The 19,740-nt window shown below is 44.9% G+C and overlaps 1 protein-coding gene across 1 annotated transcript in view; it reads right to left on the reverse strand.

Annotated features, from left to right (window-relative positions):
- Window positions 1–354: 354 nt before the first annotated feature.
- mTerf5 (mitochondrial transcription termination factor 5) overlaps window positions 355–19,740 on the reverse strand; it is a 30,926-nt gene continuing 11,540 nt past the window's right edge. The window contains exons 3-7 of the mRNA XM_084595378.1: window positions 18,592–18,699; window positions 11,373–11,636; window positions 9,322–9,567; window positions 6,422–6,544; window positions 355–2,840 (exon numbers count right to left, since the gene is read on the reverse strand). Coding sequence (XP_084451504.1) covers window positions 2,517–2,840; window positions 6,422–6,544; window positions 9,322–9,567; window positions 11,373–11,636; window positions 18,592–18,699 — 1,065 coding nt within the window. The 3' untranslated portion in view covers window positions 355–2,516. The remainder of the gene's footprint in view (window positions 2,841–6,421; window positions 6,545–9,321; window positions 9,568–11,372; window positions 11,637–18,591; window positions 18,700–19,740) is intronic.

Raw genomic sequence — 19,740 nt, forward strand, 5'->3', positions numbered from 1 at the left:
ATTTAATTTTGTTCGTAAATACCGCTTGAATTCTAACATAAACAAGATTGTTATTTCTGAATTATCCTTTTTGTTTGTTCACTGATCAGATATTTGACTCGATATTCGAAGGCATTTTTTTCTCCTTATTCATATTCAAAAATCCATGTGAATTCTGAAACAAGATGAACAATTTTTGCTATCAAGTTTCCTTTTTTTTTCACTGCTCGCATATTTCATTTAATATTTGAAGGCATTTTTTTTTTTTTCATATTCATATTCAGTTTATATTCGAAAATTTCATTATTCACACACCCCTGCTCCAGAGCTGTTGCCAGAGATGAAGCAAAGGAAAAACAAAATACTATGTTTGGCATGTAACCTGTTCGTTTTATTTGTACATAGCCCTGTTTCTGCCCCCAAATGCATAGCAGTTCTAAAGGTGCACAGTTTTGTAGCTGCAGCATTACTCGACAGCATTCCATTGGAGGCATCGTTAATAGTGAGAACACAGCTGTACAGATACAGCAAAAAAAGAAACGTTTTTGCAACAATAAAAAAGATCTATACTTTACATACCATTGCAGGGCATTTTTCAGATTATAATATGTGCAAATAAGACCTGCATTAAAGAGAGCACAGCTTTTGTCCCATTCAACACCTTGAAGCAAGGAGCACAGGAAGTCTAGGCAAGCTCACTGACAAGGCACTCCAGTTAAGCAGCAGCACAGATAAAATAGGGAACCTGCTTCCATGAAAGCAGCACATGGTCTCTTTCAGCTCTGAAAAAGAGAGGTATGAATGACAATTTGTTATCTCGATAAAGGACTGTCTGCTAGTTATTAACTGCCTGCTAGTATAATAACTTGGTTCTGGATAACCTAACACAACCGGAGAACACAAATTTTTAAACAGTGTGCTGTTGGAAGCTTAGTCAAAGCCTAACTCAATGCTTGTGAGCATTTCCTTCGTGTAAAGTACCATGAACAACTGCAATGCCTCCATTTTAGACTAGAATTCAGCAACAGCCTCAAAGCTTCAACCCACACTTCACATGCCACTGTATGGAAATAAGGGTCACATTACAAGCATACCAGATGCAAAATTTAAAAGTCATGGGTTTGGGTCCCACTAGCAACAGTGATTGTTGCCTTCTACTTTCTGATCAATTCTTTTGGCCATAAACTGAGTACTCTAAGTTTTTCATCAGCATCACAAATTGATAAGAAAAGAAAAATTCCCTTATGCTCTCCTTGGTTTTGCTGCCTGTTGGCTTTGCTGATACTATGTATGCCACTGTACAGTGCAGTATGAAGAATGGTGCGCCAGCTTTTACTTGGGGTTCTTGCTGTCAAGATACCGTTGGTAGTACACAAAGTGAACAGCACAGATTGGTTTTAAGCAGCAACTATTACACAGCTAAAAGTCGTACTGAAGAAAGACCACTACAGTGGTCACAGTTGGAGCCATGCAAGGTTCAGCCACCTCCCCCCCAAAAAAGGGCAATAAAAGCATAATAACTGCAAAACTAAAGCTAACCACACCATATTTGAAGTACACTGGCACACAGAGCTACGTATGGTGACTAAACAAATTAAAAAGGAGCCCCGTCATTTGTCATTGCCTTTTCATCAGTTTCAGAGATCTTCAATCCATACTTGGCGGTACTCGCATTTGGTCACTGCATACTGTGCACTGTTCATATGGTGAGGTCAACCAGCCATGCACTAAGAGGTCCTAAGGACCGGTTGTGCATTATCAACACAGGCCACATCACAATTTCCAGTCTGAAGCACTAGCACTTCCCAGTAACTTATCGGCTTCCTTTCTCACAAATAAAAAATTCTGTACATCTTTTGCAGTTCATACACTGCATATAGTTTTAAATTATCACATTTTGCACTATTTAGAAACTCCACAGCAGGCATACATGCCAACATTTTGCACGAGAATACTTGCATCGAATGTGCCAAAGCTCCTCTAGGCATTGAGCACCCCTTTCAGCATCCAAGTCTTGCTCAGTCTATCGAGTCCATCATAACATGACTACAGGTTCTTTGTGCACTGCGTGCAACAGAAACGCCACAGATGAGGCCTCTCATCTGCCATCGTAGGCATCGGCTCTATGAACTACCTGCGGCACTCGGTGTACAGATGTGCCCCACTGACAGACACTGCAGGCACATCGCAAAAACTTGCAAGCATCACCGCACAGCACAACACACATGGAGCGTGTCATTACTGGCACCACAACACATCACGACTTGCACGACACCGGGACACATTGAGGCACTCCTTGTTTGCAGACCGAGCACTGCGACATGCTTTCCTTCCGTAAAATCTTCATCCTCCGGTTCATCCGCTGAGAATTGCCCTGCACCCATGCAATCATCGTTGCTATTGCAATCTCTCCCAGTTACGAGATTAAGAATGGGAGGGGGAGGGATACCAGCACTGTAACCAGGCAGCATCAGGAACCAGAGAGAGTAGCGGTATGGGTATAATCATATTTGCTATGCCTTGGCATCGAGGATCTGTCACGACGAGCCTTCTTCAGTCTCTTCCTCCGTGCGTAGCTTTTGCACCGAAGGATGAGTGGCCGGGTGGAAGTAAGGGTTTGGCTGTGATGCTGCAGCCATGTTCCTCTCCTTGCTATTGCCATCGTTAGAAGCTGGCAGATCGACGTCACTGAACAGGCCAACCTGTGTGCGTCCCGTGAAGTGCGTCTCTCGCTCCATGTAGTAGAGCAGCACCTCGAGTAGCTCGCGGCAGTCGCACCACTCTGAGTAAGGCTGCAGCTCATCCCGCTCAGGAAGGTGCAGGAAGTGAGACGCCACCAGCTCCGAGTCGTAGAGCACCACCTGCGAGATGCACCAGCACGCCAAGCTCATTCTCAAAGCTGGGTATTTGTAAAGAAAGCTGCGAGTATTAGGGAGAGGAAACATGGTCCACCAAAAGTTTTGGAGCCAGTCAGCTTACCAAAATATTTCGAAATTATTAAGACCACTTTCCGCTGCTACGTTTGCTCCACCTGTGTTTATAACCCCTTAAGATCAGCGTGTGTAGACATAGGCAGACAAAAAATAAGACAATGATACAAACCAAAATCTGAAGAAATCAACCCAAGCATGCGCGGTATGAGACCACAAGAGACCACCCCTTACGAGACCACAAGAGTTCCATGAAGATACATCCTATTTGAGTTTTATCAGGTGTAATGCAGCTTAGTGATGAGATGTGCATCTGCGAACTGTTCACTCCTCTTACACCAAAAACTGTTACAGGGCTGGTAGAGCCATACAGCCCTGCATTCCATGCTGGAATCTTACTGCATGAGCTGATAGGCCTTAATTACATTGTGAATCGACTGATCTGAACGAAATGGCTAGAGCTGAATGGTAATTTAATTAATAATGAGCCACGCATCACACTGCTAACAGATGACAGAGGACGGAGAGAGAGAATTAACCCTCGCCACTTGTACAGGAAATGAAGAAAAGGCTGGAAGGCAGCTGCCACAGGATGAACACAGAGGGTGACTACCAAGGGTAGGAGGGGTTCTGACGTACAGTGAAGAATGATCAACCTGAAAACAGCTGCCACAGGATCAACCCAGTGGGTGGCTACTATGGAAAGTGGAGGGCCAACCAAACAATGCCAATTTGTTGTTACTGGTTAATGCTCTAAAGCAGCAACCTTAGCTCTGCAGTCTTATTTTAGTTTCTCTTTAAGTGCTAACCTTGAGTTGCACACTCTATGACAAGTCACACTCGTCCGAGCTGATGTTGTGCTGCTCCAACCACCAAAGACAAGTTACAATCATCAATAGGGTTGGTTGCAATTTTCAACACTAAAAGGCGGTATAGCTTTCCATGAAAAAATGGGTTTCATGCTGTTGGTGCATTTTTTTAAGCCGTACAACAGTCATTTAATAATGGCATCACACATGACGAATGCCGGTGGTGGCAATGTCCTTAAAAAAAAAAAACATTGAGCTATTCCAGGAAACAGCCCTGTAGTGCTGCTGATAATCTAAATTTGCAACAATGTCTCCGACATGTTCGGCAGCTGCATGCTCTGAAGAAAAGGTGCCCTCAATATAATGGCTTCACACATGACGAATGCCGGTGGTGGCAATGTCCTTAAAAAAAAAAAACATTGAGCTATTCCAGGAAACAGCCCTGTAGTGCTGCTGATAATCTAAATTTGCAACAATGTCTCTGACATGTTCGGCAGCTGCATGCTCTGAAGAAAAGGTGCCCTCAAGAGCGGCTTCTTTGTTAAGTTCATGCATTAATTCTAATTAGAAACCAATGAAGTAATATAGTTTCAGAATTAGAATTACACGGAAAAAACTATGACTACTTAAAGATATGGTGATTTTGTACAATATTTCAGGGTTGACTTGGCATTTCGAAGGTTCTACAAAACCATACTGGGCTTTATGATGTCTCCCAAAATCTCAGTAAACGGGCAAGAAAAAGTGCTATTGTAAACTGCCCTGTATAGAATATATATATATATATGGTTTGCTTTATCGACAGTAGAGGGGTAGTCCACTCTACTGTCGATAAAGCAGATCCTGTGGGTTGCTTGCCGTGCGGAAAGAATAGATGCCAAGTTTGCAAACATATGCAAACAACGACCACGGCAAAGTGCACACATTCTGATTTTAAACACTCCATTCACGAAAACTTAAACTGTGACTCCAGGAACATGGTATACATGCTCGAGTGTGGCGAGTGGCAAATGCAATACATAGGGCAGATCGAGAGCCCCTTCTGAATTCGATTCAACAACCATCGTGCACTCACTGAATCTCTCCTCCACCTTTCCCTGTCCAAACACCTTCAATAGAAAAGTCACGAATTCAACAAACTCAGTTATTCTGCTCCAGAGCGGCTTTCATAGTAACCGCAAACGGGAACAACGAGAATTGTACTTTATTTTTAAATTTAATGCCCTACAGGCCGGTATAAATGAGAGCCCTGGTATCCTTTCTCTACTTCAAAGTTCAGTTACCCTCTAAATTCCTTCCTCAAACTCACCCAAACTGCCAAGGAATGAATGTCAGCCTCCCCCACCATACACACAATGAAGGCCACACAACTCCTGTGGTCATACCTATTACTGTGCTTTTTTTTTTTTTTTAGCTCCCCACCTGCACATTTTATTACTTCCCACCTGCACCTGCTTTTAACCTCCAACCACCACTACAATACCATTGTACTTCCCTCCTGCTAAGCCCTCTTTCCCTCCACGCCACCTGTTTCTTTTCCGCTCTTGGCCTTTAAAATCTACCCGCATCGTTTACATTCGCACTCCTGATGAGGGCCAGCTTCTGGTCAAAACGTCGCGTCCAATAAAATGTTTCTTTAAATGAAGCGTACACTTCGAGCGGCCAAGTATGTTAAATGTTTTCGCATATATATATATATATATATATATATATATATACTATTATATATATATATATTTTTTTTTTTTCACAGCAAAATGTTGTTAACATTCTCGTTTCTTGGGTTACCAGTTAAGGGATACATGGGCAGCAAAGCAATGCCTGTGACATCTCACTTTGGTAGCGTTGGCACTGTAAAAGGCATATGTGCCCTCGGCATTGTAGAGGCAGGAGAGAGAAAGACGAATGAGGTGAAGAGGATAATCACTAGACACAGCGACGGAAGCATCAGTGGCCACATGTTTGACATGACGATGTCACACAACTACAGAAGTGATTTGTATCTGGCGTGAGAGTGCCCGTGGCATACTTGGCTCCCCGATTTTAACACTCGTCCTGTTCGTGTTTAGCATTTCGTGGATACCGTACGAGAGATAATAAAACGGCTGTGCTGCGGCAGCAAAGGCATTTAAGCTGGTATCTGGGAAGTGCACCAAAAATGTGATTAAACTGAGGACTGCTAAAGTAAGCTGAATGTGTACGGGAAAGCGGAGAAGCTAAAGCAGACCTGTGAAATGCCGAAACAGGACTGCCACTCCAACAACCTCTACGCAACAAATGCCAATAATCAGCTGATTTATGCACTAGCTAAGCTTAGCTCTACTATTTTCATTGCTCCACCGTTCATGCAAGTGCATAGCACTTGATGCATGGCACAATTGCTATGCATCAAGCAAGCCAACTGCTCTGTCTGACGCAGCTCCGCAATGAAGGGCATATGCTTGTAAGGGCACAGTGGAGAGGTTTGGTTTGTGAAGTTCAACGTCCCAAAGCGACTCGGGCTTTAAGAGACATCGTAGTGGAGGGCTCCGGAAATTTCAACCACCTGGGGTTTTTTAACGTGCACTGGCATCGCACAGCGCACGGACGCCTTGCTTTTCGCTGGAAGAGGAAAGCAGCCACTGCAGCTGAGTGCCCTAACCACTGAGCCTCACTGCATTTTCTAGGGGCATCTCAAGCACACAGACAGCAGAGGAGGCTCACCTGAAGTCCATACCACAGCTGCTCATGGGTGACGCCTCGGGGCAGCAGCCAGTCGACCACACGGCGGGTGTTCAGGAGAGAGATCCGCTTGGACGACGGGTGAGTGGACAAGCGCTGACGCACCTACGCACGTCAAACAAAGGCCGGCACATTCCCACTTGGGACAACAAAAGGAAAACACTGGCATGCACACTGCTGTGCTGAGCAAAGGCATTGCATGCCTCCTGAAATACAACTGTCTCGCTATCATAACCACTGCGCACTTTTTATGGCTCATCCAATTTTTGATGAAGCACAGAAGCCAAAAGAAATTCACAGTAGAACCCTGATTAGAAATGTATCAGGAACCTTGGGAAACCGCACGCGATGCACGGAATATACAACTGAACTGTTACACAACAAATGCAGCTCTGCTACTTTCACTGTCAAAACATATTGTATTTAGCCAGACTCAACATGATAAATATTGCAGACAGGGCTAACTTTAAAAATGCGTAGACGAAAGAAAAACTTAAGATGTTGTAAGATTTGCTTTAAAAATAGATGAGATAGCGCCTACAACACTGCCTCTTCATTTCAAGAATTGTGGTAGGATAAGAGTGTGGGCCAGTTGGTGTTTCATTATGTATAAATACCAGCACAACACAACAAAAGACACGACCAGACATGAGGACACACTTCAGCGCTTGCGTCTTTTCTGCGCTGTGCTGGTATTTATACTATATAAAAGAATTTCGGACACTGAGAGACTGACACAGAGTTTTTTCTATTACGTTTCCCTGGCAAGATACATCAGATACACAAGTGCGCTGTCTCCAATAATGAGTTTCTGACTACTTTGCCAATGCTTCAATTATCTGACACGCAGTGCTGGTCGCATCAGTTAATTATGGCTCGAAGCTTCGGCTGGTTGACTAAAGCAGCATTACTGCCGTGTTCCCTTTTTGTGTTATTTTTCTGTTTGCTAAAGTTGGGGGCAGAACTACAGGACACAGCAACTAACTGATACTATGTGTGAGTAAATATGACACAGTGTACTTTTGTCTCCAAGTGGTGTTCAGTTGTTTTGGTTAGGTTTATAAGTTTCAACGTCCCAAAGTAACCCAGGCCATGAGGCACATCGTAGTGGAGGGTTCCAGAAATTTCAACCACTTGGGGCTCTTTAACGAGTGCTGACATTGCACAGCACGTGGGTGCCCTGCCTTATGCCTCCACTGAAAGGCAGTTGAAAAGCTCGGGTTCAGTAGTCAAGCACCCTAACTACCGAGTGACCACAGCAGGCTGTAATGTCAATGCTCAGGGTGACTTTTCATTTCTATTCCCAGTAAAAAAAATATCATGTCAAATGTGGGTTCTCACTTTTTTCTGCCTTAAGGAACCCCCAAAAGCCCCTCAATATGTGCCAAGGCCCCCCACCCTTCTTATGAATGGACCCATCTATGCTTTCTCTACCATTATTTATGCAATAGTGTAAGGAGCTCACAGTGGTGAAGAGTAGAACCATGCCACACTTTGCAAAAATAATTAAATAAAATTTTCACACCGGGAATGGGATTAAAGCCCGCATTAAAAGATCCCTGCTGCTGGCCGGTATTTCACATCATTATGCCACTGCCACAGCCAAGCATTCCACGTGTCAAACATCCAGCCTCTCACAATGCAATCTGGATGCTCATCATCATCATCATCATGCGTAAGCTGCCAGTCCTCACTCTGCATTTTAAATGCCTAGTCTTGAAAACCGGTTTCCATCCATTAATTAACACTGTTAAGTGTATGTAAGAGAGCCATGATGTCGTGTATTGCGATGCACGTGTGTGTGGGTTATGCTATAGCAAACTAGGCAGGATGTTGTGGAGGTGTCCAGTATATGTTTTTCATTCTTTCATTCCTGTAGGCATTTTTCTTTGTTCCTGCTTCCAGCAATCAGTTGCTATTCAACACGAATCTTTCCCTCACGCTCGAACCTCTAGCTTGGTGACAAAAACAGAGGAACCTACAGTCACAAGACAAACATACCACGCAGCAGAGTTTGTACAAGGTGTTCGCGCAGAGGGTAAAAAAAAAGAAGATATGTCATTGCAATGGTCGGCGACCATGAGACAGAGTAGAGTGCTCCACGCAGCTGACGCCCCTCCTGAAGCAATGTGCAACCCCCTTGGCACGCCGCACTGAAACGCATGAACAACTGAATTCTGCAACGCTTCCATAAGCAAAGTAAGAGAAAAGGTGGGTGAGGTGACAGCCACCTCACATCGACGGCACATGTGAGGTCTGCGCTGTCAAGAAAACTGTGACTGCAAGAAATTGTGCACAGCCTTAATTGCGGTTCGGACTACTCCGTGTGATGTGGCCAGCCTCTTTTTTTCTTCCCGAGTCACGTGAGGCGGTGCTGAAGCTGGGCATATATAATAAATATATCATGTAATGTGGGACGCCGCCCGTTTGATCACGTAATCAGAGTTCCACTGTTTGCCAAGCAATATACAGGTGTGGATGTGGTTCCACAGAGTCAACGCAGAAGTGAACAAAAACACAGGACACAGGCCCAGGGGACACTGGGTGAGCATCCTTGAGTGCTCTCGCATCACTGCACTAGACTCCTTCCTCCAAACATGTGCCGAATAAGATACTGTCGTGCCCCGCCACCTTAGTGCAGTGGTGAGGGCACTCGCCTGGTGTGCCCAAGGATACGGGATGGAATCCCGGCCACTTTTCGATGGAGGCTAAAGGCAAGGCATCCATGTGCTGCGCGATGTCATTGCACATCAAAGAACTCCAGGTGGTCGAAATTTCCAACGCCCTCCCCTACGGAGTCTCTCAAAGCCTGGGTCACTTTGAGTTGAGACGTTAAACTGAATAAGCCAAACCAAACCAATGCTGCCACCTCCCATTCCTACCTCGGCCTCAGGCTTCCTCAGAAGGTGTGCCAGGTACTCAACGGTCTCCCTGGGTCGACCACGGTCGCTGCCACTGTAGAAGATGCGCGCAAAGTCACTGGCAGCCATGCTCAGCACGTTGATGGTCACTCCGCTCGTGGGGTGCCCCAACTGGGAGAGAAGCTCAAGCCGGTGCCGCGCCTTAGATGCGTAGTACACCAGGTTCAGGAGGCGGGGACTTTCGCGGCGCACGTCGAATTCAGCCACCTGGGTACCATACATTACAAGAGAGGGCAATACTTTAAGGGGTATAGCTGATCATAATGATGCATGCCCTCAGATTTGCAGAATTGGCGTAGACATCCAAAAAATAAAATGGGGCAGGGGAACAACATGTGAACAGAAATACAGAGGTGCAGTGCAGAGGCTGAAGGTTGACAGTTACAATGCAGTACAGTAAGGGAGGATTAAGTATTGTGGCAAGAAGCGAAGGGGGTGCAGAGGAGCAAAATTATCACTCAGCAGTATTGCAGTGTAATTAAATGTTACGCCGGTTTTACACAGCGAACATTCTTAGAGGAGGCTTCCCCAATAGATAGTGGCAGTCTATGTATCTAGTTACGTGTTATCTAGAAACCAGCGCAGCCCATGTGACCGTGCATCCATTGCGATCATTGTGGCAGACAATGCTTCCGCAAAACCTCTATGTCTTATACATTAGCAAGACAGCCAGCACCACAGTGACAGTGTTGGCAGTGTTGACAGTGGCAGCAGGAGCGTGCAGAGCAACTGGAAAACTGGAGAACACGAGGGGGGGTACACGCAGCGAAGCGCATGCGCCTTGGTTGTGGAGCTGGTTACGAGGGACAACGCCGACGGAGACGACGGTGCGAAACGCACGAACGGGTGCCAAAGAGCTGCGCTATGAAAGCACACACCCACATATTTTCCCATGCATGCAAGCCTTGCCTACTTGCCAGTGATGAGTAAATCCGGTTGAACAATGCTAGCCATCAGAGAGAGCACTAAATTCTTTATTACAAGATACATCAATAGCCACAAAAAAAAGTATACTTTAAAAAGCAGGAAATTTGTGCTTGCTTGAGCAGCAGCTGAAGCTTGACAATTGCTGTGAGCATCGCTTCCGTAGTGCGTACACTGGCGGCAGTCCTTTATGCGTGTACGAAACCGACTAGTGACTGGATGTACTGCAGGACATCCCCAGGCTTGATGATCGTTAAAATCGTAGAGTGTGAATGCCCATATTTTTTTACAAAGCTTCCAACCTTGAAACCCTGCCAGAAATCTCGATGTACCTGCTGTTTCATCTCGAGAGCTATCATGCCGCCAATGAGGTAGGTGCCATCTTCCACAGACGCACAATCGGCGATGGTGATAACGATACGACCGCACCCTTTGCGCGGAAACAGGCAGCGAATGCGACGATGATAGTGCTCATTTCCTAATTGCATGTAATGGTGCTCGTGGATTTCTCTATGACAGTCCATTTTCACCACATATATCAAGTTTTCACGTCATTCTCTTCTTGGTATTTTATTTTTATTAAACATTCAGACAAATTTTCGTGGTAAACACTTACCGAGCTGTTCTTGTATCCGATGTACCGACGATAATCGATCACCATATCTGGTTTATTTTTACATTGGGCCAATGGGAAAGATGATAAATCTCAAGGATTTGATCATTATAAGCAATATACCGTTATATGCGGTATCGTTATAAGCGGGCTGCACTGTATTGCCATTATGGCCATCTGAAAATTGCTTTGTTTATTTTTTTCTTTTCCCTTCTCAGTTACCTCTACAACTCTATGCCTAAAAAATTCTACAATGCACGTCTTCAGCTCATTTTATTTTTCAGGTGGTTATGCATTTATCGACAATGTGAAAGTTTGTAACTTAGACACAGTCTACTTTAATGACCGCGGGCATCGCCACTATTCATAAACACGTAAGTTTTGACAAATCACAACCGCCGTTATTTTATAGATGGGCACTATGAGAAGTTTCGCAACTTTAATTATTAAGGAGCTCTTTATAACAGCAACTTACCTTGGCGATTTCCTGCAGGCGTGACTCGATGGTTTCGGGGCTGAGGCTGTAGATGCGGATGCATCGCTGCACTTGCATGGGCGTGATGCCGTGCGCCTGCAGCAGGCGCTCGACACGGATCAGGTTGTCAGCAGGCACCGTGAGCAGGCGGGGACAGAGCACAGCCAGCTCCCGCATATCCATGCCGGCCAGGTGGCGCACCTGGGACAGCTGGCACTCCAGGTTGCCCGGGTGCGACAACAGCACAAAGCCATTGCGAAGGATCTGCAGGGCAGGCACATCATGGGTCACCCGGCGTGCACCAACCACAATTCGACTTTAAAATGCTTTGCGTGAACTTTGCGGTGAAGCATCTGCGATGAGTCACTAACGACTGCTACTGTATCGCATGGAAGAAGTGTAGCAGACGCCTCCCCGGAAGTGCGTGCAAAGCGAGACACTTCACGAAACTGGGGGAGAAAAAAAATGTCATTCTCCCTTTGCTTTCTTCTGTCGTTCTCATATTTGCTATTTTTTGTTTTTCTGTTGTTGCCCCTTTTTCACTGATCTGCTACTCGATATTCGAAGGCATTTTTTGCGGTATTCATATTTGAAAAATCCAATAGTTGTCGCACACCCGCACTTCATTCATTTCACTGCCTTCTGAAGAAGCATTCACTCCGTAAACTGCAATGCTCAGTTTATTTCATGCTGGTCGCAAAGTTTTAGCATGATGGCAGGAAAAGCCTTATTCTGCAGTAAATCTGGCACTGTAAGTGAAAAGTCATGAGCGTGGCTGTGGCAGGTGACACGGCCAGGTGGTGACTGGTCAGAGGGCTGTTTGATGTCACAAGACCACATGACATAGGAGAAGATGTCAACTCAGGCTTCTCCTTTTGGGTGCAAAGGTGAGATGGATATCCAACCTCCCAGGATCCTTAGGCAAAGAGTAGGACACACTGTTCCTAGGCCATGCAGGAGGCACATCCGTATGGTTTCGTAAAAGTGGGGCTCTTTAGGTATCTATATCGGTTGACCTTTTTACATAAAGGGTAGGTTACAACTACATGCTTATGAATATGCACGCGATAATAGAGGTAAAAATTAAGGGTTCAGTGAATAAGCGTGTGGCGCAGCTAATTGCGATGTATGTGAAAGAGGATCTTTAAGAGGAGCCCCATATGGGGAGCTATATTAACACTATCACGTAATACTCTATGAGACACAGCTTAAGTGTACCCCCAATTTCTTTAATTTACACAGCTTTAAATCGTGAAAGATAATGAAGTGCTAACAATTTTTTTGTTATAATGCACAACTGCACACTGTGTCTATTCCAGCCTATGTTCTTTACACTGTGATACTGGAATTGATGTTTTTACAATATTATTATTTAAATTTCTGACATCTTTTCTATTTGCAGAGTAACATAATATTTGAGATTTTTTTTCTTGGCAAAATTCGCTGATGTCTGGTCCATTTAGAGCACACTGTATTCAGACCATTCATTTTGTACCAGGAGGTACTACAAAATGGTTTCTATAACTTAGAGACCTCTTTAAGTATTACATAATTATGTATCAAAGTTGCCTATGCCTATGCAAAGAAGAATATACTTGACAATACTGGCTGTGCCAGCAAACATATGCGAAACAGCAGTAGAGGATTGCATGCTGGTTATACAGTAGAAGCCCGTTATATTGAACACGGATACAGTAAAGTGAAGTCCCAGTTCATTTTCCATAGATGACTACATTTTCCTCCCCTCATAGTAAAGATAATTTTGGTAACAATCGGCTATAGTAAAGTGCGTGAGGTCGCGGTGCCGACTTCCCACGAAATGACATCACTGCACGCATGCTACCTAGGATCGCGAGACAATCCTTTTTTTTTTTTTTTTAATGGCTTTACCACCAGGCTTGGCAGCACTCAGGAGAAGCCAACTTTACGTAGGCTCAGAGCAGTGAGAGAAAGCATGCAGCGCTCAGGAAAAGGAAGTATGTATAGCTGTCTATAAACAGGGAAAGAAGGAGGCAGAGTTCGTTCAGAATGTAAAAGAGAGTAAAAGTGTAGCGAGAAATATGGATAAAATGGTTGAACATTTGCAGCACTGTGCAGCACAAAGCACGAGGCAGTGGTCAACGTTTATAAACCTTTTTCAGTTCCGCATCTCCTCGGCGCGCCCGTAGGGAGCAGGCGGCCCGCCGCGGTGGCAGGAGCAGTGGCGCTGCTGTAGCCCTTTGCGCCAGGGAATAGTGTCATCTGCTACAGAAATGCAGTGTTTCACTGTGCTCCCCGCCTACACTGAAGCATTGCTCAGGCTTTGTGCTGTCATTATCTGTGCTATATAAATTGACGGACTTGTGTCCCGTGACAGTAAGGGCAATTACTGCTTAGAAATATATGGATGTGTGTGATAATTACCGCTTTGGGCAGAACAGTCAATTTTTTTGTGCCATTTGGTTTTAATACCTGCGCACATATACATGTATACATGCAAACAACGACGAGTACTGCCGCGTGCTCCAACGCGTAAGGGTGACTCAATCTTGCCAGTTGCGTTAGGTGTTAAGCAATAGGTTGTACATTTCCTTCGGTCGAAAAGTCTTCGGAGAAGTAGATGCAGTTTGCACTGCGGTTCGGAAATAATCGGGGTCTGCGTAAAAGAAATTGTACCGTGGTAATTTGCGATTCTAGTGACCGATGACCGCTTGTTTTTTAACAGATGGCGATGAGTTAACGAAATCACTGAAACTAATTGAACGGGAAATTAAATTGGAAAAAGAGGGTTCAAAGGTGTCAGGTGTTTAGAATGAAAGCCAATCTTTGATGATGCTAATTAGGTAAAATTGAGATCGTGCAATTTATCAATTAAATAATTGAAATAGTTGAAAAAAAAATGAAAACTGCAATAAGAGGTGTACTGCTCAGAATGAAAAGCCAGTGTCTGCTGATGCTATTGGATTGCAAAACATTTATTTTGTCAGAAAATGTAGAATGCAGACAATCTGGGTTAGGTGGCTATCAGTTAACGGCTGGCAGCGACCTGAGAAGCCAATTCAATGACCCAAATTTGAACTCCCAAGTCTGAGCTGACCAACATGGCCTCAATGCCGTGTTGGTCAGTATACCGGTGTGTAAAAATTGTAAAAATAAAAAAGTGACAAGCATCATCCGTATGTGTGAAACGCTATAGCGTCTCAAAAGCGGAGCTTACGCGTCCTCCTAATTTTTAGAGTTTCCAACGTGACCTAGGTGTGTTGCCGAAAGCGAGTGCATGCTCGCATATGCTCACTCCTATTTCAACGCATTCTGTCCAAACAAACGTTTTCTTCATCATTATTTTTTAGCAATAGCAATAAGATACACGCCTCTAACAAAAAATGAAAAATTTGTGAGCCATATGTGTGAAGCCTCTGTCCGTTGATGTCGTCTGAACCCGAGGCTTGAGACAACTAACGGACAGTGGGCCATATAAAGGATCGACACGCCCCCTTTTACTGCCATATATTCTAACCTCACAGGTCTTGCACACATTTATAAAAGCTTTTGGCACTTTCTTCATCTCTTCTCTGAGTTGGCTAATTTATTTCCGTTTTTGCTGCCGGCTAAAGCGGCACGAATCAGCCGGCCTCTTTACGAAATGAGGGGCCGCAAGGGGACTTTTTTCATGGGTTAATATAGTGCACTTTTTCTTTTCAGGATCTTCATCATTTTCAAACACTTTACACCACTTTTCTCCTAATTCAGAAACTCACCCTGTTTGTGGTAGACAGTTCCTCCACTTTTAGAGGTCCAATAGGCTTTGCATAGTTTGCAAAGCATGCACAATCGCCTCTACATCTCTTAGCGAAGTAATTGTCAGATCCATATCGGCAACGTTGACACCAGTTATCTGCGGGCAGATATTCCGCAACTCATGACTTCGCGGACCCCGGCACTAGGTCCGAGTAATATTCCTGCCTTGAAGAAAAATAAAAAAAAAGTCATCCTATGGTCAATGCCCATTTTCATCCAGAGCTGCCGATCTCTAGGTAACCATAGAGAGTGTTTTATTTTATTTTTTTTTTACACCAATTGATTAAATTTCACTCCGCTGATTTACTCGGTATCTTCCGCATGGCGTTTTGTGTTGTGCCACTGCATGTAACTTTGCTGGGTCTTTTTTTTTTTTTCAGATTTTTGGCGTTCTTCATTTAGACACACGTACACCCTTTGTCAAAAGTTTAGAGCCCAGAGGGTCTGCTTCTGAGCCATATTATGCGACTCGTAATGCATTTTCAGGTTTCCAAACTTGCTGAAGGCATGATATTTTTCATCCTACCCTCTCCAATGGCAAGGACTTCCAGGATTGTTAAAAAGTCATAATTAACGGCTTAAAAGCAAACCCTCTGGGCTCTAAACTTTTGACAAAGGCTGTAAAATAGATGATCAGGACGTATGCTAGGAAATGCACCACATCCGAGGGAACATACCGCCTGCTAGGTTTTGACCACCTCGGTAATTGCATATGTTTATAGAATTTCGCGAAATCCCCTTCCCAGAAGTGTGTGTTACACACCCTTCATGTTGTTCGCAACAATTTGTCTCTCCGGGGTACCGTACTCTCCCAGTTGCAAGACGAACGGAGAGAAGTGTCTCTTCCCCCAGTTAAGCCGGTGCCAGCTGAAATATTACTGCTCAAACGCAGTGTTATATGGTTGCTCAGTCAATTTTCAACAAGATAACTGAAAGACACCACCTATCATCTGAGTGACTATTTTCAAAATTTTGCGCTCGAGAAATAGCGTCCGGCAGAGCATGCTACTTTTAAATCGTTGATTAAAACTTCATGGATAGGGCCGGCGCCAACATCGAACTGCAGGGTAACATGTGCCGTAGAGTCGATAATGTGCACACACTCACACAAAAAAACAGAAAATATGTATTAAAAAAAAAGCACTAAATAAATGTGCGCAGCTACTGCAGCGTTGGCAGTGCTGCTGTATCAGCGCGTGGCTGGCGCATACTTCGACCACAGCGCCACCTCGGTGCTTAGGCGCAAAGCGTGGCCACTTTTGGAGACACAGTTCCAGAACTGAAAAGGGACTATCAACGATGGCAGTGATGGCAAAAAGAGGAGGCACAAAGTGCACAGTTTTGCAGCGCTTGACTGCCGTGCACATCTCTCATCTATTGCCTTTTGAAAGACAGAAACAGCAAAGATGATGCAGTGTAACTGCAAGGCTTTGGTTTTCACATAAAATCAAACTCAGTTGTATTCGTAGCCTCATTGCCCTCATGCTTAAAGGTGTGCTGAATAAAAAAAATTGCCGCCGAGATTTCTAGCACAGATGGTGGCGGCCGCATTAAGGGCGACCAAAACAGCACACTTTATGAACAAAAATGAGTGGAAAGTAAATATATTAATGAATATTTCTCAAATCGCCACACCTAGCGGCCTCCTATGAAAGCTCTAACAAAACCGGATATTATGTCGCTTTTACCCGTCTCCCTAGCCACCCCCATCGCGAGCTATCGCACCCGTTAAAGGCATCCGCTCATTTTTTCCTTCCTCCGTGGCATTCACAAGATGCACGGACAGATTTTTTTTTTTTTTTTTAATAAAGTTGAACGCACCCTAAAACTCCTCCTTGTGTTCCTACGGGACAGCGGACTCAGCACTCAGCTTTCATCCATGCTGTACATTACCCATCCTTCCATAAGCACCCTTCCTACGCGTCCCCCTCGACCTCCCTTGTCAGCAGCATTCCACACTCCGCGCGTGCAAAGCTCGCAGAAAGCCTTGTGCATATCTTGCGCAGGCCCTCTCACCCACGCGCCAAGAACAACCCGCTCTCTCGCCCAACGAGCATCTTGCCCTCCTCACCCCGGCTTCCTGCATCTCTTGCGCGGGCCCTCTCTCAGGTGCGGGGGTGGCGGCGGCGGGACCACAGGGCCATGACGTTACTGAGGGTAAATGTTATGTCACATCAGTTGGGAGCGTGCTACCTGGGGCTTGGCGGCCGCTCAGTAAACACCAAAAATAAAGCCGTCCGCTCAAAACTAACCCGAATTATGTGTCTGTGCAAGCGTAAGCATGTCTTAAGAATGAAATTGTGGTGCTTTCTCAATATTCTTGGATATTTGTTCAGTATACCTTTAAGAGGCACTTCTAGAGATGCAAAAAAAAAAAAAATAATAACTGAAAAATTGGCATGAAGAGGGAATAAGAGAGATGGAAGGTAATTTGGTGAAACAACACGTGTTCAGTAAGTAGCCATTTAATTAGGAGACAGCATCTTCAGGACCATGTCATAACAACTGATATAGTAAAGACTCTGAAATAGCTAAGATATTTGTCATGCCTCCTTTAGATGTTGCACAGTTTCAATACAGCACAGACCAAGAACATGACACCCAGTGAGTATATCAATGCGATGCTGCAAAAAGTGCCATTTAATGAGAAGGCCATTGTGCGGCCTAAAAACATTCGTGCAATGAGAAGCAGGTTATTGAATTTAAAAAGGCACTGTACCACGAGAAGTGAGTACTTGTGTGAGTGAGCTGAAGACCTAAGCAAATGAACCACTCGCTAATGCTATCTCATTCTACTCTTAAAGGTGATGCTTAAGCGTCCTGCCATACTTAGGACAAGTAGTAACTGCAGATCCAAACCATGAAAGGGAAATAAATAGGGGAATAAGATTGGGATGGAGCGCATTTGGCAAGTATTCACAGATATGACTAGCAGCTTACCAGTATTGCTCAAGAGGAAAGTATACAAGTATACCTACAGGGCTGAAACGTGGAGGCTAACGAAAAGGGCTCTACTCAACTTTAAGTTGAGGACAGCTATGGAACGTAAAATGGTAGGTGTAACGTTAAGACATAGGAAGCATGCAGGGTGGGTCAGAGAAATAACTCAAGTTACTAATGTTCTAGTGGAAGTCAAGAAGAAGAAATGGGCAGGTCATGTGGTGCGAACAGAGGATAAGCGATATTTGCTTACGGTAACAAACTGGATTCCAAGGGATGGAAAACGTAGCAGGGGGCGGCAGAAAGTTAGGTGGGGGGCTGAGGTTAAGAAGTTCGCAGGGGTCAGGTGGATACAGCTAGCACAGAACCGGGCTAATTGGAGGAATATGGGAGAGGCCTTCGCCCTGCAGTGAGTACAGTCTGGCTGATGATGATAATGATGAAGCATCCTGCAAGTTTTTTTTGTGACACAGAACAAGCAGAGCGCCCTTGCACTTCTCACCTTGTTACTGGGCATGTGGAAATGGTTGATGAGCAGCTCGATGGTGTACCGCAGAAACTGCAAGCTCCGGTTGTCCACAGACGGGTATTTGCGCACCAACGAGTCCACCTGGCCAATACATAGCAAATTCAGTTACTCAGCTCCCGACCTTCCCCCAAAGCTCAGCTGCTGGTGCAAATGCCTTCCTCACTGCACTGACGTAGCGTGCTCTTGCTTCTGAAGCATACTTTCTTTTTTAACTCACCCTCGGGTTATAAGCAGTGGCATGGTAAATAAGTGCAAAAGAGAGACCAACAGTAAACTGAAAGCACTGCTTTGGGATAACTATAGGACATCAACCATTGCCGATGCCGCTCCTGTAACTTTGCACACCACCAGGGTACACTTCCTTAAGCTACACTTGATTTTCAGAGAGCCTTCTGGTTTCTCAGTTTTCAAAACACTGTTCGGAATGGAAGAGAGGGACAAATCTGAATTTTAGAGAAAAATGGGTTCTATTACAGAACATACACCTCTTAATCCTTATCTCAACACACGCTGATTTACTAACATCAGCAAGCACATCTGCCTCTTCAGTAATTTGTTTTCAAAGGTTGCATCACATAGAATTTCTTACTCTTGCCTCGAGGGAAAGCTGGGGGCGCTAGACTTCAGCCAACACGGGCGCGCTAAGAATTGTGGGCCGGTTAGCTACTTAGTGCGAGACAGTCGCATTTTTTTGGGAACACAGAGTGGCATAACTAAGATGTCTCCTCTTCACCACGACCATCATCTCGAGGCGCAAACGTAGGGTGCAAAAGCCACAGTAGCAAAGGTGCAAAAGCAGATGACGTCAATAAAGGGATTTTGTTTTACAGCAAGAGCTTCATTGGCCACAGTCTCCCCATTTCGCCATGCCTGTCCGGTGCCTGCCCGAAGAGCGACGAAAGATGTCGTGGGAGGGGGTAGCTGGCAGCTGACATGGCTGAGCATTAGCTAGACGTAGGGCTTCCTGACATTACTTTTGACAGGAGCAGCCAACTCGGGCCTCTCCTTTCATATGGGAGGGTGACATCACAGTCAGTCTACCAAAACCTGCGTTCACATTCTAGGCCACGCAGGCACGTTCATATGGCTTGGTTAAAGCGGGGCTTATATGTTGGCTGGTAA

Source organism: Amblyomma maculatum, chromosome 2 (assembly GCF_055883805.1).
Source record: "Amblyomma maculatum isolate TAMU_Amacu chromosome 2, ASM5588380v1, whole genome shotgun sequence".
Classification (NCBI taxonomy): Eukaryota; Metazoa; Arthropoda; class Arachnida; order Ixodida; family Ixodidae; genus Amblyomma; species Amblyomma maculatum.